The sequence below is a fragment of the Podarcis pityusensis genome, assembly GCF_964106645.2.
Source record: "Podarcis pityusensis genome assembly, chromosome: 3".
Lineage (NCBI taxonomy): Eukaryota > Metazoa > Chordata > Lepidosauria > Squamata > Lacertidae > Podarcis > Podarcis pityusensis.
Window position 1 is genome coordinate 53,419,742 of NC_138026.1, and position 23,858 is coordinate 53,443,599.

The window sequence follows — 23,858 nt, forward strand, 5'->3', positions numbered from 1 at the left end:
AGGCCGAGTGGGCGGCGCCGCGCTGCGCGTGCGTCCCGGCGGCCTGAGCTGTGCCTCCCTCGGCTGTCTCCTGCGCCCGCCGACTTCCTTTCTGCCCCTGCTCTGCCGGCGGAGGCGCTTGCGGGCCGGAGGGTTCCATGGCCGGCCGCGGGGGGCCATGACGGACTACGCGGAGGAGCAGCGCAACGAGCTCGAGGCGCTCGAGTCCATTTACCCGGACTCCTTTACAGGTGAGCGGCGGAGCCTGCGGGAACCTCCGCGTGCGGAGCCAGGTGGGCGCGGGCAGGGCGGCGGCGCCAAGTTTCCGGCATGCGCTGCAGCTGTTCTTTCCGCACTTCTGCCTCCCGGCGCGGCGATCGCCCGCACTGCCAGCCTGCTCCGAACTTCCAGCTTTCGAAGTGGGAAACCTCCCTCCAAGGTCCCCGTCCCCCCCGTCCCCCCGATCCTAACTGGAGAAGTTGCCAAACTTTTGCCTCGGGATCCTGGGTGGTGGGGATTTGCACTCCCCGCTTTGCAGCAGGGACAGCTCCCTCCGGATAGTGGAGGCGACGGTGCTCTCGCGCCTGTGTCCTCGGCTCTCAAGCTCCCCATAAGCCAGATGGGCCCCTGGCCTGATCCAGACAGGGCTTTTCTTAGGGTCTTCACAGCTTCTCATGAGGTGCCCCCTCTGCCATGCTGGTGGCCCATGAAGAGCAAGGCAGAGCAAATCACGCAAGTAGTCTCCTGAAAACCTGGCCCTCATCCAGTCACTAAACCTCTTAATACCACCTCTGTAAAAGACTTGTTAATTTGAAAAAAAATCATATCCTGCCTTTTGATCTTAATAAAAGAGCTCCCAAGATGGTTTAGCAAATAAATCACAGACCATGTTAAAACAAGAAAAGACATAACAATATGGTGTGGAACCACATTCTGTCCTGGAGTGCAATTGGAGCCGTATTACGAAATGGTTGGGGGCAGATCTTGATTTTATTCCAGAGATCCAAATGTGCGTTCTCATTTTCCAAACTTTGCTTCACATGATTCTGGGATTAGATCAAAACATCCCTTGGGTTTTAGGCTTGGTTTTTGGTCTTTTGTGCTGTAAGAAGCCTCTGTGGCAGATAGTTATTACAGTGGTACCTCGGGTTACATACACTTAAGGTTACAGACTTCGCTAACCCAGAAATAGTATCTTGGGTTAAGAACTTTGCTTCAGGATGAGAACAGAAATCGTGCAGCAGCGGCGGCACAGCAGCAGCAGGAGGCCCCATTAGCTAAAGTGGTGCTTCAGGTTAAGAACAGTTTCAGGTTAAGAACAGACCTCCGGAACAAATTAAGTACGTAACCAGAGGTACCACTGTATGTCTGTAATACCAGATCACTTTGGATCACAGATGTGCAACTTTCAAAAGGTGTTTGTAGTACTTCTGAACTAGCATAAGGGCCATGGCATAAAATCGGGCTTGCATACCTGCTTGTTTCATGCTGTGCTACTATAAGTAAAGGATGAGAAAGCTTAGATATACTTGGAGTGGACCCACTGAAATGAACAAACATAAATTGCTTAACCCCATTTATTTTAATGGGTGTACTCAGGGTATGACTTAGCTTGGATTTTGCCCTACATTTTTATGTGTCACACTTGCCAAAAAGGTTAGCAAGCACTGTTTTGACTTTACACTGATACAAGTGAAAACTGCTACAGCTTTGTATGGGACACATCCTTCATATACATTCAATGAAACTGGCTGTGTAGCACTAAATAAACCAGGAAGTTTTGTGCGGCAAGCCTGTGCTGTAGATGAGTAGTATTATCCCTGTTATTGCAGATAAGAGGCAACGTGTTATATGTGGGGCTGCATCTGAAGATGGTTTGGAAACTTCAACTGGTGCGGAATTCAGTGACCAGGTTGCTCACCAGGGGAGCAATACGGTTTCATTGAATCAGAATTGTAGAGTTGGAAGGGACCCTAAGCTATGTCCCTTCCTCAAAGGGGAAAAGCTCTTGAGTTAATAGAGGTTATTCCTGTCTAGCTGATTCTGGGATCTTGGTGAGCTGATATCTAATTGGTCTTTGAATTTCAATCCAATTTCCTATATAAAACAATTTAAAGAAAAGAGCAGAGGCTATTGTGTTATGACTGATGAAGACAAAACCAACCAGTCTCTGGGTGGCGGAGGGAGAAAACCTTTATTGTCTTCATTTATGACTTTTTTCTTCAACAGTGTTATCAGAAAAGCCAATAAGTTTCACTATCACTGTGACATCTGAAGCAGGAGAAAATGACGAAAGTAAGTTGACTGCTGTTGAACTTTCATATGGAAAGAGATCTCCCATGAAGAAATTTGGCATAAAATGCTTAAAATACTTGATTGTTTCTAAATTGATAGGAGGTGGTCTGTTGATAACAGTGTAACAGTGCCAGGTCTGCAGATTGACACAGTCAGGTGGGCACATATGGGGTAAGGCAGTACTGCTAGTAAACTGGTCCCAAGCCATGTATGGTCTGAAGGGGCGAGCACTTAGCTGAAACAGACCAAGTCTAGGTCTGGTCAGGGTCTAGTTTGGAGACAGCCTGGAAACCGCATCTCTGTTGCATTGGGTTCCATGACAGAATAAGGTGAAGGATTTAAATGTAGTAAAACAAACAAAAATTTAGATTGTTAGGCCAATTAGATTGTTGTTACTACAACAAGCGTAGTAGTAGCTTCTTTTGTTGCAGCTGAATGTTGTCATTGAAGCATTTTTATATTTTCACCATGGGAAAGGATGAGTGTACAGTGGTACCTTGGTTTACAACCATAATCTGTTCCGGAGGTCCGGTTGTAAACCAAAACAGGTTGTAACCCAAGGCGCGCATTTGCCAATGGGGCCTCCAAAAGAAAATGGGTTGTAATCCAAAAAAAAGGGACACGCACTTCCGGGTTTGACGTGGTTGTAATCCAAAACTGTTGCAAACCAAGGTACCACAGTAATGCAGTAGGGAAAACTGAGCTGCACTCCCATTAGAGGGCTTAGCACGAGAATCAGACACCTCCTTGTTGCATTGAAAACAGCAACCATCACTTTGGCTGCAGGTTTCACACTGGTGTGTTTGTGTGTTGGGCCTTCGTCATAACTAGGTTGTGTAAATTGCTTCTAATATAATGAATGTCAGTAGGTGCTGTTGGCAGCATGAAGCAACAATTTCTAATGTTTTCTGTTGCACTGTAGCTGTCCAGGCAACCCTCAAATTCACATATGCAGAGCGCTATCCTGATGAAATCCCCCTCTATGAACTACTCTCTCAAGAGAATCTTGAGGACAGTGACATCACAGACATACTGAAATTATTACGGGAACAGGTAAACAGCATCCTCTTTAATAATGTTTAATAACATCAAGGTGCAGCAAGTTCAGCTATTACCCCATGCTTAGCAATACAAATGCTTTACAAAGAGGAGAATAAAGGGTGTGGTTGTTTTTTCAAGCTCAAGGATAATGGGTTCTGCAGATAGGTAAAGTCGATAAAATACTTAATGGATAAATATAAATCTACTTCAAAAACAAACAATTCAGCTAATGTTGGTCCCTCTCCATTAGCTGACAGAGCACTTGAAAATATCTTGCACAGTACCAGTAATAACACACTTTAGTTTATCACTATTCTGAATTGTATTATTATTACTAAACTCCTGACTTTGTACCACAATGCCTTAAAAAAGCAAGTTTGCATTGAAGTGGTGGTAAGGAATCTGTTATGCACCACCATTGGCAATATGGCAGAGTGTTAAGGATAATTTAAGGCTGCAATCTTTATATGAACTTAGCAGGAAGCAATTCCCATTGAGCTCTGTGGGACTTAATCAAAGTAGGATTGCGCTTTAGCCTGCATTAAGTTATATTGTGTATGATCACATGAATTCCAGGGTCTGCAGGTGGCTTTGGAAACCTTTCAGGGTAGCATTTTATTAGTTATTGCTCATTATAATAGACCATCTATTTTTCCCTTTTATGAAATGATTTATGAATTTTACAAAGGCATGTCTGCAGGTTTTGATGTTACTTTTGTCTGCTTTTTTAATTGTGGCATCAGAACTAGATTGGCCAACGTAACAGTAACTTGTTATAGGATATTCTATCCCACAACGCATTGGAAAGTGCAAAGATGGCCTTTGTGTTGTTTTTGTACTATTTGGGAATTGCAGGTCTGAGACAATATGAGTCTTGCTAAATACAAATAATAAATAGGAGTGATTTATCTTGAAGCTGTTGCTCCATGTGGATTTTGCATTCAGTATATCTATATTTCCCCCCCATTTTCTGCCTGCTTGGCAACTTTCCTCCCACAGGTTTTGTATTTGCTGTGCCATGAGGTGTATTCATTTTCTGCTAAACACTTTTCTGTATTTCAGGCAGACGAGAACCTGGGCATGGTAATGATCTTCACACTAGTATCGGCTGTGCAAGAGAAATTAAATGAAATAGTAGATCAGATAAAAACAAAGAGGGAAGAGGAAACTAAACAGAAGGAGAAAGAGGCAGAGGAAGCAGAAAAGGTGAAAGTTTAGTTGAAATTGTTTTTCTTATCTGCTGAATACAAGAAATCTTAGTGGACTCCCCGGCCTGGCTAAGTGTAGCTTTATTTTGATACACTTTGTGGTAAATAAGGAGGGCTGTTAAACTCACTTTGCCTAGTCCAGCAACCTCTTCTAAGTCTTGTTCTTGTTGTTGTTATTAAAGATCTGTAACCCACCTTTTCAACTGAATGATTCCCAAAGCTATGGGACCAAATTCAAGGTTTTGGTACCAATATGTATAAGCTTATCACGGCTCAAGACCAGGTTACTTGAGAGCAGGGCTATTTTTCTAGAACTCACCATAAGCGCCTCCCTTGTTCTCTTAGAATGGCAATGCTGCCCACCTGAGAGGGGCCAGAACTGAGTTCCGGTGAGCTCCAACTGAAAAAAAGCCCTGCTTGAGAGGCTGAGCCAGCAAGTCACTGCATTTTGCAGAAGCGTTTCTCCTTGAAGTCCTTAAAATGATGTCAGAAACCCACTCCACAATAACTCGGAGCCGGGATTTCATTGTAGCTGCCCCAGTTTTCTGCTACAAAATCTCTGCAGAGATGTGACAGTTTCAGGAAACAACTGAAGACATTTTTTGTTCCGATAAGCTTTCCTGCTGGGTGAAAAGGTTTCTTCCCTAGGTGGTTTTTTTTTTTTTTGGTATTGTTTTTAAAACAGTCGAGGGCAGGGTTTTAAACTGTTTCTAGTTGGTTTTAGGGTATGTTTGAAAAATTGCCTTGAAGTTCAATGTGAAGTGTGATTTATAAATTAATAAAATAATAAGTTAGCTCTCAAGCACACTACCCCAACCCCCCCCCCCCCACATGTGTACTGCAGCATTTAGTCCTTTAGAGGATGAATAGGGACAGAGTGTTTCTCATTTGTCCCTCAGTCCAAGAGTACCAGACAGCTAGAGCAGACTTGTGTGTTCTTGATTGTTTTGTTTTCTGAATTGTATATTAATATTGTTTGTTTGTTTTGGCCTTTCTGCGTAGCAATGTTTCCATGGCACCCCAGTCACCATTGAAAATTTTCTAAGCTGGAAAGCAAAATTTGATTTAGAGATGCTAGAATTTAAAAGAAAGAAGGTGAAAGAGGAAGAACAGTCTGGCAAAAATAAACTAACAGGTAAGAGGTATCAGTTGCCTTAGGTCAGCCCTTCCCTAACAGCTGTGCTGGCTGGTGCTGATGGGATTTGTAGGCCAGAGCGGGTGGTGGGCCCCAAAATGGACTTCCGAAAGCCATCTAGGTGGCCACTGTGGGAAAGAGGATGCTGGGCTAGATGGGCCTGATCCTGCAGGGCTGTTCTTAATTTATTATGTTCTTATTTCTTACAGGGAAACAGCTGTTCGAAACAGATCATAATCTTGACACATCTGATATTCAGTTCTTGGAAGAAGGTAACTGGCGATTCCTATTTCCATTGCTACAAATTGTAATTATTCATACCGAGAACAAAATCTGCCCCTGGTAGCGGCCTAAATGCTGCCTCTAGCACTTTTGGAAGGGGTTAAAAGTTTTAATGTTTTGCTTGCCAGTTCTGTGCTATAAGCACCTGGTGTGAAGCGCAGGATGTGTCCCTTCAAAAAGGGATGGCTGCCTGGCTCGTCATCCTCATTCACCCCCCAAATGTGGCCAATGCGCTGATGGAAGCTGGAGGGTGGCAAAGCTCTTCACCTGTGAGGGGAGGGGGTATGTCAAAGACAGGCAGAAGCTTATCATGTCTCACCCTGGGTAGTACCTAGTTTGGGTGTCTGAGAGGCTCAGGTTCATCACCTTGGCTGCTTGGCGTAAAGACAAAACAGAAAGGTAATGATTAAAAGTAAAAAGAATGCACCTTATTCCCCAGAGAAGCATAGATATAATGCAGCCTTAATAATGTAGGCAAATTACTATTATTACTTTTTATTGAGTTTATATACCGCCTTACACCCAGAGGTCTCTGGGCGGTTCACAAAACAAAAACAAAATATATTATAAAAATAACAACAACCCAATAATCCGCCCCCCCCCCCCACGCAAAAGCCACATTTTCAAAGGGCATAGGATGTCAGTCAAATCAACCAAAGGCCTGGTTAAAAAAAGGAATGTTAAACATAAGGAAACATTCAAAAGGAAAGTCTTTGCCTGGTGCCTGAAGGTGTATAATGAAGGCGCCAGGCAAACTTCCCTGGGGAGAGCATTCCACAGATGGGGAGCCACTGCAGAGAAGGCCTCTTTTCGTGTTGCCACCCTCCAGACCTCTCAAGGAGGAGGCACACGAAGAAGAGCCTCAGAAGGGGTCCGGGAAGGTTCATATGGAAGGAGATGGTCATGGGGTTTACTGCATGAGATTGTAGCCTCAATATAAAGGGACCAAGGTAACAAAGAACATGTGGAAAATAAAAGCCACTTTACTGTCCAGAAGATGTCACTGTTGTTCCATTTTGCTTTTGGAATGGAAAGCACTTGAATGCTCCGGTTTAATTAATCATAGACACAAACTGCAGGTTACATAGAATCCAATTATTCTTCCCTATATTTCTTTTGTTTTAAATCCAAAGCAGCTTGTGGAAGCTCAGAATGAAACAAGCAAGAGTGAGGAGAGCAGAGGCTTAATCCTTGCCTCAGTGTAAAACCCTTTCCCAAAGCTGATTTTTGACCAGAGGAGACATAAAGTCCCTATAATATAGGCAACTGGGAAAACTTCAAGATTATTGTTTTGAGGGCCCCTTCCCCATAATTTGTTGCACTCAAACACTGCTTAGGCTGTGTTGGGTTTAAAAATGTTTAAAAGGCAGAGGAAGAATTGGGATACTCCATATAACAAACCCAAAATGCATGTTGTTCAACAGCAACTGATGGCACGCAGTGGAGATCTAAACTGCCTTTTAGTTCACAAACCTCAGACACAATGCAGCCCACCAGACCTCTCCATCTGGCTTGCTTAGATAATCTGTTTAATATAACTATGTAGAGCAGTAGATGGCATTGACTCTTCATAGCATTTTGCTAAAGATTCTTAGCAAGCATAGCAGGCAGTCCATCTGGTATTGGGCTTTTGAACTCTAGAATGACTCTAGAATGACAGTTTTATCTCTCTTCTCTCCCCAAAGCTGGAAACAGTGTGGAAGTAGATGAATCCTTGTTCCAGGAAATGGATGATTTGGAGTTGGAGGATGAAGAAGACGATCCTGACTATAACCCTGCCCATCTAGAGAGCGACTAGATGGAAATTGTTGTTTCCCGACTTTACTGATCAACCTGTGTGAACATTTGTACAGAGAGACACCCACATATGTTTTGGTTCCCCTTTTACTTAAGACAAAAGTATTTTAATTCCAAGAGGCCACCTTCTCTGACATCTTTCATCACAGATAATAAATTGACTTCAGGTGTTTGACATTCGCGTTCTTGAATCTCTTGCGTTATAGAAGAAGCTGTACTGTGTGTTGAAGTTTAAAATGCACTTGAAACGCTAATCTTACTGTATTGCGAAGGCCTTGGGTTTGAAACGAATGCGTTGTGCACAAAGCAAAACACAGAACGAAAAGCATTCTCATATTATCTTCAGTCCCAAACCTTCTTAGGACCAGTTGTTCTGAAAAGAAGTTGCTCTTTAGAACTCTCCCTTTCACAGCATCCAAAGATTATGGAAGTACAGTGGAGGTGTTCATTTTAATAATGATAAAGAGAGAAAGGGCGAGATGTACAGATTTGCTTTAGGAAGTGTATTTGGTGTTTGGCTCTAAATCAGGGGTCGGGAACCTGTGGCCCTCCAAATGTTAAACACAAATTCCCTGGAGTGGCTGGCAGTGTGTCTGGCATCACAGCTTATCAGAACAATTTGGGGGTGAGGCAGCCATGACACCAGGGCAATGTGGGCAGAAGCACAGGCGGGGATGATGGGGGCTATAATTCAACAGTTGGAGAGCTACAGGTTAGTCACCCCTGCTGTAAAGTTATATCACCCATGTGATATAAGATTGACCATTCAAAGACATTTACTTCCTTGTGATCTGTTAACAAATGGCGCCTGGTCCACATATATACTTGGACTTCCAATTTCCATGTTAAGATCTAATCAGAGGAGGAGATGCTAGGGAAAAAAAATGCAATTCCAAATAAAAAATATGTGGAATAGAGTGAAAGGTATAATTGGTTGTGTGAAAGTTTCTCCATAACATTACCATTTCAACGTTTTAGGTAAAACACCTTTGTTATCTTTAGAAATTGTATGATCTGTTTTGGGGTTTGATACCCCATTAAATTCTCCATTGAGAAGAATCTCATCTGTGCTGACATTAATAATTTCATTTCTTTTCTGAAAATAATTATTTTATTGTTGAGTGCATAAATGCATCCTAGTAAATATTCTTTCACAGCACATTCCAAAAATAAATCTCTTATCTAGGTCTGTAATCTATTCAAGGGGGGATGTGGAGTGATTATGTTTTAGCAAGAAAAATAGCAACCCCTTTCTTTTTTATTCACTTCCTCTGATCAGGTAAAAATGACTTCTACCAGTTTCGAATTTCCAATAACATACTCTTTTTTCCTCCTATGAATTACTTGTAGCATTAATAGTACCATTCGCCCCGTTTGTTTTAGTAATCTGCTAAATTTATTTCTTTTTATAGGGCATTTAAAGGTCTTTTTTTTAACTCAACGGTATTTATTTATACAAAAGTAATACATAAAGAAAACATTTTCAACCTACAAGAAACTATTTCTCCTTATTGCAAAGAAGAAATTTAATAGAACAAAACAGGAGCAACAAAGAGTCAGAAATTAGGACATGCTCAGGGGTGTAGAAACAGTAAGAGCACAATACGAATGTAATTTTATTGCGTTTTTTAAAAATCTTGCACATATTACAGTATTATATTAGGAGGCTATTAAGCCACATGAGAGTTTTTCTCACTAACTCTTACAAATAGGCCTGGATTAAATGCATACAATGCACTTTATTTCATCCTTCCAAGCTGAAGGCAGACTCATGATTCCTCATGGATGTCCCAGCAGAACTTGATGGGCAGCTTTTCCATTCTCTCCTTAAAAACGATGTCAAACCTTTCATTTTGTGCGACTGTCATCGTGTTCTTCCAGTCTCCAACAGTGCCTAGCCCAGGAAGCAGACAGAAAGAACGTGCATTGTGGTGGTCAAATAGATCTCTATAACACCAGATATATTCCATCCCTAGTTGGGAATATGATGATGATGATGATGATAATTTATACCCCACCCATCTGGCTGAGTCGCCACACTCCAGATTGGAAAAACAAATATGCCACCCTTAAATACATATATTTTGAAGGAAACAAGAGCAGGGAAAGTACATATTAGAACAACTCTTAAATTAGGAAACAATGGAAACTGAAGAGTTTTATGAAAGACTGGGAAAATGAAATCGCCTTGGTGCCCATCACGTGTCAGACCAATTGTCAGGTGAATCTGTCAGGGATTCTGCAAGCAACACCAAGTCAGTTTGATCTGCCACTGACTTACCTTTGCGAAGATAATGTCCTTTGCTGTAGTCCATGAACTCCGGTGGCAAGAAGTCATAGTTTGCCCTGGGATCTGCTTTCATTTTATTAAATGTAGCCTGATCCACAACAGCATCCACCTCCTTTTCCGTCAGTCTCTTTCCCAGGAAGTCGCATATTTTCAAGACACAGCTTCTTAGATCCTGAAATGGGAAATAGTTTTGATGTCAAGCCATCCACAATTGAGAGACACAACAGCCTCGTGACTAAAATTCATGGAACAAGCAGGATAACAAGCAGGGGGAACAAGCAGCCAGCATTTCTCTTTGCCTAGTTTGGAATAATTGCCATTGCATTATATTGTACTCGTAACTGTTGCTTTTGTTCTGTGAGCCACCCATGGGACAGCTATTTAAATTGAATCCACAAGTAAATAAATAAACAAAATGCCACCACTCCAGACAGGAGGGGGCGTTCTGTGACATCTCTCCTCGGCCTGTAAAATGATGTATCTTGCTTGGAACACTTTATTTTCAGCCCCATCATCTCTCAGGGTAAATGGTTACAGTGCACTCTTTGGAGTTTAGGGCCTAAAAAGCTGGTCCTAGGTCCACGGCCTCCTGGGCTTGTTTATCTTTTAGAAAGGAGGGAAGACTATCAAGGAAAGCAGCAGCTGAATTGGGGTTTTGAACTGTTTGTATTGAACACTCAGTAAACCTTTCGCGGTTTCCAAGCAGCCAGTTGGAGTGCTTGTCTCTTCTGAAGATAGTGTCAGAATTCATTGTTTCCATTAACTATGTTGGTAAAAATCATTGCATTATTGCATATTCAGATATTGTGTGCTTTTTAAAATGCTGCCTGGCTAGAAGATGATTGCAAAGAGGCACACCCCCATGCTGTAATTGATTGATTGATTGATAGTTGATGTGGGAATATGCTTCAACCACGACTGCTTCGAAATCAGTTAATAATAAAAGGGCAACATTTTGATTCCTGGGGGGGGGGGGGTTGAAATTGCTTATATAAATTCACAATGGTTTCAATGCAACATGATAAGCTCACTCAAATTGAGACCACAGACTGTGTTAAATTGATGATGAGGCAGATGCAGAATCTCCTTCAGTCAGGGCACTTGAATCATCATATTGCTTCCTTCCTCTTTTTGTAAAGGTGAGTTTTGAAGCTTGTTTAATATCAGACTTGGTAACATTTTGACACCTTACCTTTTTCATTTCTTCATAGGTAAGAAATAGAATATTGAAGTCATCTCTGTGAGTGTACCAGCCTTCCACATGGTCCAACCATAAACTTGCAATTACTGATAGGAGAGAAGTTGATTTGGCGTAAATGTAGAGGAGATATATATATATATTTATTTATTTATTGGAGAGCAGCATAACACTCAGATAAAATGAATTAAAACATTTTAAAGGAACCAAATATGAACCAGCAATGGTGTAAACCATTAGATCATAATAAAATTCAGCCCAACCTTTCAATGAAACAAAGCAGCTTGAAATCGGAATGAGATAGATTGGAAAGGAAAGAAAACAAACACAGGCTGAATGAATAGCACCCAACCTCACCAAACACTTTCTCAGAGAAAGAATTTGTAGAGGAGTTCTGTATTTTAAGGCTCCCTGCAGTGCTTCCCATCCCAGTGTGATGGGAGATTGATGGGTGGGCTGAGATCAGTCTAGCCTTCCTTCAGCCCCCTTCCTTCCCACTCTGGCAGTTTCCTTATATGGTGTGGCAGTTGATACCTACAACATTAGGAGACCCTTTCTGGGTTTCTGACTTATAACTTGACACCAATCTCTACACTTCATTCAGGGTTAGGTGATCCACCCTGTAATGATTTGTAGCTGCTTCAGCCCATGCCTGATTTGCTTTGGGAGTTGGTCAAATTTATACCCTACCTTCTGCCTCAATGGTCAGCAGCTATCCATGGCATAAACCTGTGTGCTATAATTTATTTAGTTGGAAAAACTATTATGGATGCACATGAAAAATAAGTTTAGACTTCCTCAGAGCAACCAACAGCATCAGATGTGGCACTTTGGAATAATTCCTTACCGCACACTGAATTTCTTTTATTTGTTTTCAAAGGAGGATAGGGAATGAAGGGACAAAAGTGACTTGTTTTAGAGCGGCAAATCATCCTTACCTTTTCCAGCCAAAAACCTCTCCATGAAAATCCCAAAGTCATCTACTTTTTCTAGTGTGCGTGCAGCTTTGGTAAAATGATAATAGGAAACCAGAACATCCTTTGGGTTTCTGGCCACATAAACAACCTGCAGGAATAACAACAAATTTTTTTTGGCTTGACTCTTCCAAGGATGAGATAGATATTGCTAGCAATGAAACTGTTCTCCCAAACCTGGCTTTTCCCATAATATTCTCTGCTTGTATCAAAATTGTTAACCGTCTGTAGCTTTATTTTTTCTGTGTGGTTTTTAATTGTCAGAGTCCAATTTCAATTTCCTTCTTTCCAGTACTGGTAATAGTAACTAAGAGAGAAGAGAATGTGTACTTGATGCTCTAACATTAGAGCCTTTATACAGTGTTCAAGCTCAGTGTACCTGCCTCTCGCTCTTGGATTTTTCCTCGCCTCCCTGGAGGTTTTTATATCCCGCTGGAACAATGATGAAATATTTCTTCAGAGCTGGGAGGCTTGCCCTTTGACCCCACCTCCGCTTGATTCAAAGGTGAGTTGTTTGGGTAATCAGAATTATATCTGATCATCTTTCATCATTTTTAAGTCTCCCTATTAACTAGCCGCTAATAAAGATTGAAGGACAGATCGTGAAGCTGAGGCTCCAATACTTTGGCCACCTCATGAGAAGAGAAGACTCACTGGAAAAGACCCTGATGTTGGGAAAGATTGAGGGCACAAGGAGAAGGGGACGACAGAGGACGAGATGGTTGGACAGTGTTCTTGAAGCTACCAACATGAGTCTGACCAAACTGCGGGAGGCAGTGGAAGATAGGAGTGCCTGGCGTGCTCTGGTCCATGGGGTCACGAAGAGTCGGACACGACTAAACGACTAAACTACAACAATAAAGATTGCTTAGCACACAATTTTCTCAGCCGGAAGTCCCCCTTGAGATGCATTTTTGACAGACCCTATGACGTTGGTCTTCATTGTCTCATTCTCCCTTCAAATCTCCTAGAAATCTCATTGCAGCAACATATCCTATGCTGAATTCTTCTGAATTCCCACCATCTCACCCACTGACAAAGCTGACACTCCCAGAACAGCAGAACAGCCATTCTTCTGTGCTCTTTTTTCATTCTGATCCAGTGACATAAGCTTTAGGAATGATGTAGGTTAGAGAAATGACATGGCTCTTTTTTGTGCTGACCAAACTGTACCACAAGATTGAGGCAGGAAATTCAGGGGAAAGATGCTGATCCTTGGCGAGCCGGCCCACCCGGGAGGAAAGGTTTGGTATGCTAATACTATCCTGGTATGCTAATTATTTTACATGAAGATATGAGTAAGATGTGTAAACACTGGATTTTCCACTTTTTAAAGAATATTAATGATCTGAAAAAGCATACTTCACAATTGTTCTGTTTCATGTGATAAATGGGATGCATTCTTTCTGGGCTTAAAACAAAGTGAGACAAACATTTGATTTGATCAAATAAGAAATACAGCAAGACCTACTTTTCCTCTTCCATTCCTTAATCCCTTTGGCACTAAATAGTAGGGTAGATGGGTAGTAAAGAGTCGAGGTGACGGTCGATTGACGTAGTCCATATTGCGGACATTGGCCTCCAGCCATGGAGCTCTATCTAGTAAGTCTATGTGTTCAGTTCCATCTCGATGACCTTTGTGCAAAATCAAGCTCAAAATATTTTGAGTCCATACTGTTCCTATGAATGAGGATAAGTTATTTAATTCATTCAGTGCCATAAATGTACATACTAGTTTACAGAGCAAAATAATTAAAAACAACATGCCTCTCAATCATGGAGCTTACTATTTAAATTGCAAACTGTTAGAGACAAGGAAGGATGAAGAAGAAGGGAGTCAAAGGAAACACAGCAAGGGCAGGGATGGTTGAATAAGAGAATGTGAAGATTCACCAAGGCTTTCTTTCCATTGTGGATGAGAAATAGGAAGCCTTCATGGAATCTGAGGATTTGGGAGGACAGAAAAATATTTGCTAAGATGTTCCTTTCTTTTTCAGAAAACCACCACAAACTCTGTTCTAGATTCTCCCTATAGATGGAAATGCAAATGACCAGTCAAAGTCCAGGGAATAAAAAGAGTTGTCAGTCCTCCAAAGTACTTTGATTCAGCTTATTCCAATCATTATTATTCTTCCCAGGAATTTTGAGAAATGCTCATTGTATTTTGCCTTCTTGTCACTCAATTCCTCAGTGCCTATATAATGCAGACCTGTCAAATTACTGTCTAAACCCGTACGTTCTACCCATTGAATATGTCCCATTTGCACAAAGACTTGGAGCTTCCTCTCCTCTCCCATTCCCAGTTACTGGATCCCCTTCAAAGCAGATCTGGGGATACACAGGAGGGGGCGCCTATGGGAAGGGAAAGTCAGGAAAAGTTCTGGTGTGCAAGTGGAAGTTCTTGTGTGGAGGGCACAACTGCATTGGACACAGTCCCCTGTTACTGAACAGCTGTGGCAAAAACCTAATGAAATAAAGAGATACAGGTATGAGAGTCTTTTAACAATGGAAGTTTACCAATACCATTTTACAACCACATGCAAAAGGCACACACGTTTTTAATCTTACCTGACTTTGGATAAGTAGCTAGAAACACATCACTGTCCCTGATTTCAAAATCCTCCAGGGAATCTATGTGCTCCGGTGAACAACAATCTGGCTGGAAATAAAATCCTTTGTATTTGACAGCGTATTTCTCGGCTGGTTGCATTGCCTGTATAAGAATAAAGAGCGGAGAAGCAGAGAACAGTTCCCGCTATGGCGCTGCAAGAGGAAATCACAAAGAAAGAGAGTTGTCATTCGGTGAAATCCTACTGTGCTTTTGCAGAGCTCAAAGCACAATCCCAGGCTTCCCCTACATCGGAGGTGAGCGACATAGAGCTCCAAGGTATCCCCTGTTCCTTGAGGAACAGAAACGTGGCTCAGCATTGAAGCATTCCCCCCCTTCCTTTTATTTTATTTTCTGAAACGGTGCTGCTTCCAACTCACCGCAGCCTCCCACGTTTCCGCGTAGAGACTGGGCGTCCTGGCCAGAGTCCTTTCGCTGCTTCCTCATTCCCGGGCTTGGCTCCAGCAGGGCCCTAGAGACCGTCTTCTCCTTCCCAAAGCCCGGTAAGCGCTTGCCGGGCTCTGGCACCGCGCTGCCCTAAATCGGCCCCTGCTGAGGAGAACTTCCTTCTTGAGGCAAGGCTGGTCTCTAACCCAGCTTGCAACTGCGCTTGTTCGGCCCAGCCCAGCGAGGCACCTTTTGCCAGATCCCGCAACCCGCCTCCATTGTTTCCCTCTATTTAGTTGAGCACTCTCGCAAAAGCCTTCTCAGCTCTCGTTCTGCCCCACAAGGCTTCTTGTCAGTGGCTCCACTCCGGTCCTTTCGAGGCACAGCAACGGACGACGAAGCCCTTCCCTCCGAGGCTGAGCTCCCAAGGCTTCCCCACTGTCATCATAAAGAAATCCCAAAGGAATGAGGCAAGAGACAGGGAAATCTTCTGTGCGTGGGAAGAAAAGCTTCGAGGGTTTGGTAGAGCACATTTTCTTGTCTGCCTGGGGCCAAATCACTTTCTCTCTTGGTGTTAGCGTCTATCTATTCCTGGGGGAGTCGGAGGTATTTCTTTCTGTTCTGCTCCCCCCATCCCACATACAGTGGATCCATGTGTGTTTTCATAATGAGGGTGCTGGGTGAATACCCAGGGGATCCCTGTTGGGGCGGGTTTTCCAGAACTGAGACACCGCCATCCAAAAGGATGTGGGAGAATGTTTTACTAAGGTCCAATACCAAGATGAAGTACCAGGCTTGCAAACTGAGCCCTCTGCTTTATGCAAGTGAGGTGTGTGGGCAATGCCAGGAGGGAGGACCGATGCCTCAACACCTTCTACATGTGCTGCGTCAGGAAAATTTGGGGTATTGTATGTATCTCTTTGTACACACATGACTTGCATTCCAATCTCAACAACTTTAAACTCCAAAAGAAGCCCCATTTTAATAAAATGTTCTAAATAAATCAGCGTTGGTTGATTTAGAAATCTATCCAGGAAAGGTAGTGACTTTTTTCATTTGCACACAGCTTATCTAAGATCGAAATTTTCTCAAGCCCAAGAATGATCTTTCAGATCCAACAGATTGGCAGCAATGTTTTCCACCATTTCCAACATCTTCACTATCTCCCACCTTGCCTGTTCCAAAGGGAAGAGCCCCCTCCATGCCTGTGGGGTGCCCAGGACAGCTGGGTCAGGCTATAACACTGACCTCTCCCTCCCTCACGTGCCTCTGCACCCCTTGGCAGCAGGTGGTGTCCTCTGTCCCTACAGGGCTCCCTGACTAGGGCAGCTGTTTTTCTCCCCCCCCCCCCAAGAAAACACACAAATGTGTTGAGGGGGTGTTTGTGCATGCTTGCCCAGGTCTGGTCGGGTGCTGCTGACCTAGTCCTTGAAAGAAAGCCTAGTTCTGCCCCTGTTCAGATCGCTCTGTTCACTTCTGAATTAATAATTAATAATCCCAATAGTTAGTTTGGGATTCCTTAACTTTTGCACATGGGGTAAGAAATTAGGACATGTTGGAATGTAGAATGTTGGAGTGTAGAAAGAGAAGACGCGGACAGTACATATGTAATTTTATTGTGGTGTTTAAAAAAAATTATTGTGCATATTCGAACATTAGGAAGCTGTTAAGCCATATGAGAGGGTTTTTTTGTTTTGTTTTTTTACTAATTTACAAATAGGGCTGGATTAAATACATACAGTGCACTTTATTTCATCCTTCCAAGCTGAAGGCAGACTCGATTCCTCATTGATGCCCCAGCAGAACTAGAATAATAATCCAATGGTAACCTCATTGTAACACTGCCAAATTAAAACACAATTACTAATCCCAATAGATATCCTGGGATTCCTTAACATTTGCACATGGGGTCAGAAATCAGGACATGTTGGAATGTAGAAAGAGAAGAAGCAGACAGTACAAATGTAATTTTATTGTGGTGTTTTAAAAAAATTAATGCACATATTTGAACATTAGGAAACTATTAAGCCTCATGAGAGTATTCTGCTGAATCTTATAAATAGGGCTGGATTAAATGCATACAGTGCACTCTATTTCATCCTTCCAGGCTGAAGGCAGACTCATGATTCCTCATGGATGTCCCAGCAGAACTTGAAGGGCAGCTTTTCCATTCTCTCCTTAAAAACGCTGTCAAACCTTTCACTTTGTGCGACTGTTATCATGTTCTTCCAGTCTCCTACAGTGACTGGCCCAGGAAGCAGACAGAAAGAACGTGCATTGTGGTGGTCAAATAAATATCCATAATTCCAGATATATTCCATCCCTAGATGCAACTGTCAGGTGAATATGTCATGGATTCTGCAAGCAGCACCAAGTCAGTGTGATCTACCATTAACTTACCTTTCCGAAGAAAATGTCCTTTGCTGTGGTCCATGAGATGTGGTGGCATGAACTCATAGTTTGCCCTGGGATCTGCTTTCATTTTATTAAATGTAGCCTGATCCACAACAACATCCACCTCCTTTTCTGTCAGTCTCTTTCCCAGGAAGTTGCATAATTTCAATACACAGCTTCTCAGGTCCTGAAATGGAACATGGTTTTAATGTCAGGCCACCCACAATAGAGAAACCTGACAGCTTAGAGACTAAAACTCATGGAATAGGCAGAATTACAAGCAGGGGAAACAAGCAGCCTGGATCTTTCTTTGCCTAGTTTGTAATAATTGCAATTGCATTATACTTTCCTTGTTGCTTTAATTCCATGTGCCATGCAGAATGCATTATATTCTGGGGCAGCTCTGAGTCCACAAGTAAATAAATAAATGTCCCTGTTGAAGACACAAGGGACGTTCTGTGACATCTCTCCTCAGCATCAGAGGGCCTGTGAAATGACATATCTTGCTTGGGACCATGACACTTTATTTATAGCCCCATAATCAGTCAGGGGAAATGGTTATATGCACTATTTGCTGTCTAGGGTACGAAAAGCTGCTCCTGAATCCATGGCCTGCTCGGCTTTGAAGAATCTTTAGGAAAGGAAGCGAGACTAGCAGGGGAAGCAGCAGCTGAGGGAACTTGAATAATCAAATTGCTTCCTTCCTCTATTTTGTAAAGGTGAGTTTTGATGGATGTTTAATATCAGACTGCATAGCATTTTGATAACTTACCTTCTTCATTTCTTCATAGGTAAGAAACAGAATATTGAAGTCATCCTTGTGAGTGTACTAGCCTTCCACATGGTCCAGCCATAAACTTCCATGTACTGAGAGGAGAAAAGTTGATTTGGCATAAAATGTATATCTGATTATTTTTTGAAAAACATTCAGAGAGAAGCAGTACAAACATATAAATTCCATTAAAACAATTTAAAGAAATCATTTTAAGAACCAGCAGTGGAACAAACCATTAAACAGAAGCTGAATTAATACCACCCAACCTCACCAAACACTTTCTCAGAGAAGGAATTTGCAGAAGAGTTCTGCATTTTAAGGCTCCCTGCTGTGCTTCCCATCCCAATGCGATGAGAGAGTGATGGGTGGGCTGAGATCATTCTAGCCTTCCTCCAGCCCCCTTCCTTCCCACTCTGGCATTTTCCTTATATGGTGTGGAACTTAATACAACATTTAAGAGACCATGTCAGGGTTTCTGAGTTATTATTTGACACAAATCTCTACACTTGATTAAGCATTGGGTGTTCCAGCTTGTAATGATTTGTAGCTGCTGCATCCTGAATAAGGAATAACAACATATGCAGGAATAACAACATATTCTTTCGATTCCTGGTCTTATTTTTTCTACTGTCCCTTATGTTTTGCTTCTGTAGTTATTTCTCTGGTTGTGAAATGTGCCAGGAACTAAGTTGTTGAAGTGGGATATATATGCATAAAATAATAAATGGATGGATCTCAGATATCTCTTCTTGTGGATTCTTGGTGCTTCCAAGTTGCTTTACAGCCCTGGCAGCCTCACCCTCTTTTGCAGCATGAATGTCACATGCACAGTGCAATCCTATGGTGTCAAATGAGCTTATTCTTATTAAGTCTGTTGGATGCCACCCTTGTAACGAATGCCATTTTTTTGTTTTTTTAAAATACTTTTATTTTGCTTTAAACAAATACATACAAATATAGACAACCAAAATTACAAAAGAAAATTACTTAATAATGATAATAATGAAAAAGCTAAAAAACTACAAAAAAATCAAAGTACATGGCATAAAACATAAGAAGAAGGATGAGAAAAAAAGGGAAAGGGAAAGGGAAAAGGGAAAGAGAAGAAGAAGAAGAAGAAGAAGAAGAAGAAGAAGAAGAAGAAGAAGAGCCAGAACACAGGAAGGCTCATCTACTGTACGCTTCCATCAAGGTCACAACAGATCATTATTCTTATCAATTCTCTCGATCTGCATTCCAAGGAATCCCTCATCTTGGTATCAGGGAACATTTCTCTATGAGGTATCATTCTAAACATAACCAGGTCTTTCTTGTTGAACCCTTATCCCCTAGATAATTATTTATACATTCCCATTCTTCTTTCATCATCTTTTTAGGTTTATCTCGTAGTGAATCTGTCAGCTTTGCGAGCTCCAAGTACTCGCACAACAAATGCCATGTTTTGAATGGGCTGCAAGATGGCTGAAGACCACCACATAAAATGGATGCTGTTGATTAACTATTAATAAATTGTGCTGATCAAAGAGCGAATGGAATGTGCATGTTCTGGCAAAAGTACTGTACCTGCAAGGAAGTGGAAACACTGGCTGTGCAATGCTAGTTACAAACAATGAGTATCGTACTGTGCCAAAAGTTACAGAAGACCAGGTGCAAAGCATGAGAGTTATGATATGCCAAGAACATGCTAAGGGTGGAGGACTGCCAAGAACATGTCAAAGGCAATGAGAAATGCCAATATTCAGATGTGCACCAAAAAAGACTATATAAGATCAGGCTTTTCAGGAGGGTTGGTGTGTCGGATGCAGCCAGGATCCTGCTGTCTGCCCACCCGATCCAGAAGAAGAGTGGTGAGTGTGTGAGAGAATGAGTGCATGTTCCCTTGTCTTGTTATGTGCTCTGCTTGTTAATCAACAAAGCAATGTTATGTAGAAATTGGTTGTCTGACTGCTTACTTGTGTTCTGCCTGAAGTGCACTGAATCTCAGATAAAAGAACCTGTTTTATTCTTAACACCCTCCAGGACTTTTACTATGGTGGAGCATAAACTCTGTGCTGTTTAGAAGTCATGGGAATTATTCCAAGCTCAGGGTGCACAGAGCATTATTCATTCATATGGACAATGGAATTGCAGCTGGATGAACTGCCCTCAAAAACGGAGAAATGTTAACAGAAACTGAGATATTCATTTAAAGAAGGCAAGACAAACACTGAATATGATCAAATAATAAATGTGCTGTTTCCTACTTTTGCTCTTCTGTTCCTTAAGCCTTTGGGTACTAAATAGTAGGGTAGATGGGAAGCAAAGAGGCGAGGTGATGGACGACTGACATAATCCACATTGCGGATATTGTACTCCAGCCACAGAGCCCTGTCTAGTAAATCGACTTTTTCGGTTCCATCTCTGTGACCTTCATGATAAATCAAGCTCAAAATATTTTGGGTCCATATTGTGCCTATAAACGAGAATAAGTTTACTTAATTTCATTCATATGGGGACGTGGGTGGCACTGCGGTCTAAACCACAGAGCCTAGGGCTTGCTGATCAGAAGGTCGTGGTTCGAATCCCCGCGACGGGGTGAGCTCCCGTTGCTCGGTCCCAGCTCATGCCCACCTAGCAGTTCAAAAGCACATCAAAGATAAATAGGTACAGCTCCGACAGGAAAGTAACCGGCATTTCTTTGAGCTGCTCTAGTTTGCCAGAAGCGGCTTAGTCTTGCTGGACACATGACTCGGAAGCTGTCTGCGGACAAACGCTGGCTCCCTCGGCCTATAGAGCGAGATGAGCGCAAAACCCCAGAGTCATCCGCGACTGGACCTAATGGTCGGGGGTACCTTTACCCTTTACTTTAATTTCATTCATTGTCATAAATGTACTTAGTGCTTTAAAGAGTAAAATAACTGAAAACAACATGCAATGGGGTGAGCTCCCATTGCTCGGTCCCAGCTCGTGCCCACCTAGCAGTAGATAAATAGATACCGCTCCGACGGGAAAGTAAACGGCATTTCTGTGAGCTGCTCTAGTTTGCCACATGACCCGGAAGCTGTCTGTGGACAAACATTGTCTCCCTCGGCCTTTAGAGCGAGATGAGCGCGCAACTCCAGAGTCATCCTCAACTGGAACTAACGGTCCAGGGATACCTTTACCTTTACTTTAATTTCATTCATTATACTAACTACATGTACTTAGTACTTTAAAGAGTGAAATAACTGAAAACATGTCTCTGCATCGTGGAGCTTACTATATGAATTGCAACACTAAAAAGAAATGAGAGTGGAAGGGAATCAACACAGCAAGCAGAGGCAGATTTAGGGACCTGGCTGCACGGGTTGCCAACACTATGATGTCAAATAGAAGGTGAGAGGTGGGGGGCACCAAATTTTGGTGTCACACAGACCACCACTGAAATAGGGGCAGCAAAGGGTGAATGAGGAACACTGACCAAGGCTTCCTTTCCATTGTGGATGAGAAATGGCCAGTGGGACAAACATAATAGGCAAAAGGAGTTGCAGAAGCCTTTCTTCATGTCACCCAAGTCTTAAATGCCTATACAATGCAGAACTTCCCCCCTCTCTCCTCTCCCACTCCCGGTTATTGTGTCCTCCCCACCCCACCAACCCTCCAAGGCAGATTTGGGGAACACTGGGGACACAAGGAGAGAGAAGAGTGAAGGAAGTTCTGGTGTGGAAGTGGAAGTTATTGCATGTAGGGCACAACTGCATTGGATACGCCCCCCCCCTCCATGATTGGCAAAGCAATTGAATATTTTGATGTGTATTTATGTTGTTTTCAAAACCTCAAACATGTTGAGAGTGGTGGAAAACACATTATTTCATCTCTTTTTTTAAAACAAATCAGAACATGTCCCAGTTCACCTTTATGTAACCAGGTAAGTTCCATACTACCCACATTGACCTCAATTTTGCATTTGGTTTTAATCTTGCGTTAGGATAATACAGATACTATGTAGATATATGTAGGTATCCAACAGGGTTGAATTGAAATGATGGTTCATCCTACGAAAATGTACTGTTACCTGATTTTGGATAAGTGACTAAAAATACATCACTGTCTCTTATTTCAAAACCCTGCAGGGTTTTGAATACTGACTGGAAATAAAATCCTTTGTATGTGAAAAGGTATTTCTCGTCTGGTTGCATTGCCTGCCTAAGAATAAAGAGAAAAGAATAGTTCTCTCTATTATACGACAATGGGGAATCACAAAGAAATAGAGGTGTCATTTCGTGAAATCCTACTCCTCTTGCAGACCCCATAGCAGAATCCCATGCTTCTCTTCCATCACAGGTGAGCAACATAAAGGTCCATCATTCAAAGAACAGAGACTTGACCCATCATTGAGGCAACAAAGCATTTCCCCCCTGCTTTAAGTGTTTCTTAAAATGGTCTGCTTTCAACTCAAAGCTGGCTTTGCCCTACACAATAAGGCTTTTCTCTCTCACCCTCACATAGTTATTTCTCAAGCGCATGTGTGCAGCGTGCAAAATAGCAGCCCTTGGCCTTATTTTATGCTGCCTGGCATCATAGTTTGGTCAGTGCTGCTATCCTGACACTCATTCTTGTACTCAGGGGAGGTGGGAAGGAAGCAAAAACTGCTCCCTGGAAATGGATACAGGGGAAATGAAAGACGGAATCTGTTGGGAACTCTTGCCATTTCCTCCTGGGTTCTTGATCAGCTTCAAGAAATTGGGGTGACGTATATTCCAGGCTTCCTGGGACCAAACAATAGATGTGCCTGGGGACCACAGGGTGGCAAAGAGTAAGGTATTGTTCACCGCCCATCTGGCTTCCATTGCCAGCTCTGGCTGAAACTGCTGCTGAAATGTGGTGCCCAAGGACGTTCCATGGAGGGAGTGCTGCCCTCAGCTTCATCTATGATAATACAGAGAGTTGGCTAGACATACAATGGGCCCTGTAGGGGCAGGTGTTCCCATACTGAGACACCACTGCCAAAATATCCCTTTCTTTTTTTGTCTCCTCCCTGCGCCAATTTCTCTCCTCCCACGTAGCGTCTGACAAGGAAGGCACTTGCAAGGGTGGGCTCAGTGCATGGTATAAGGAGGAGGGGAATTGTTATGGGAGAAAGTTCCAGGCTCCATTGGTGGCTGAGGAAACCAAAGTTGTCACCAGTGTGTTGCTTGTCTTTTATACCTGTTGGGACATTTCAGTCCATAATATAGAATATGATGCATGACATCAAGATATACCACCTGGTGATATTATAGATGAATGGGTGCTTTATAAACATTTAAATAAAAATAAAATCCATTGCTTAAAAGTGATAAAGAAATAAAATGCCATGAAGCCTGAAAATCACTTTAATTCTCTATATACCGGTAAGTCTTGTGTTTCATTGCTAAGAAATGCAACAATTGTTTAGTGAAAAACAATGTATGTCCAAAATAGTAACAAGAAAAATACTCCGTTTGATTTTCCAATATATAAATTAAGGGTTGTATCCCATGCCGAATGAGCAGGGT

The 23,858-nt window shown here is 42.3% G+C and overlaps 2 protein-coding genes and 1 pseudogene across 4 annotated transcripts; 1 reads left to right on the top strand and 2 right to left on the bottom strand.

Annotated features, from left to right (window-relative positions):
• The first annotated feature begins 21 nt into the window (after positions 1-21).
• Positions 22-7,912, top strand: RWDD1 (RWD domain containing 1). The gene is made up of 7 exons (XM_081000450.1): positions 22-230; positions 2,209-2,274; positions 3,197-3,327; positions 4,378-4,521; positions 5,526-5,658; positions 5,868-5,930; positions 7,626-7,912. Exons 1-7 carry the CDS (start codon positions 158-160, stop codon positions 7,736-7,738), a joined length of 723 nt encoding a protein of 240 aa, XP_080856576.1. The 5' UTR covers positions 22-157; the 3' UTR covers positions 7,739-7,912.
• A 1,417-nt stretch (positions 7,913-9,329) lies between these two features.
• Positions 9,330-15,624, bottom strand: LOC308474308 (amine sulfotransferase-like). Of its 2 annotated transcripts, none has more exons than XM_081000448.1 (7): positions 15,536-15,624; positions 14,768-14,962; positions 13,671-13,879; positions 12,164-12,290; positions 11,220-11,314; positions 10,019-10,199; positions 9,330-9,631 (listed from the first exon to the last, which is right to left on the bottom strand). In XM_081000448.1, exons 2-7 carry the CDS (start codon positions 14,907-14,909, stop codon positions 9,507-9,509), a joined length of 879 nt encoding a protein of 292 aa, XP_080856574.1. In that variant the 5' UTR covers positions 14,910-14,962; positions 15,536-15,624; the 3' UTR covers positions 9,330-9,506. The 2 variants fall into 2 exon arrangements, with proteins under 2 accessions (XP_080856574.1, XP_080856573.1); XM_081000447.1 differs by lacking the exon at positions 15,536-15,624 and adding an exon at positions 15,188-15,517.
• A 1,165-nt stretch (positions 15,625-16,789) lies between these two features.
• On the bottom strand, positions 16,790-22,457 carry LOC308473036 (amine sulfotransferase-like; annotated as a pseudogene). The gene is made up of 6 exons (XR_013991611.1): positions 22,397-22,457; positions 20,607-20,815; positions 18,868-18,920; positions 18,361-18,493; positions 17,595-17,775; positions 16,790-17,439 (listed from the first exon to the last, which is right to left on the bottom strand). The product of XR_013991611.1 is annotated as an amine sulfotransferase-like (transcript).
• Between the last annotated feature and the right edge of the window lie 1,401 nt (positions 22,458-23,858).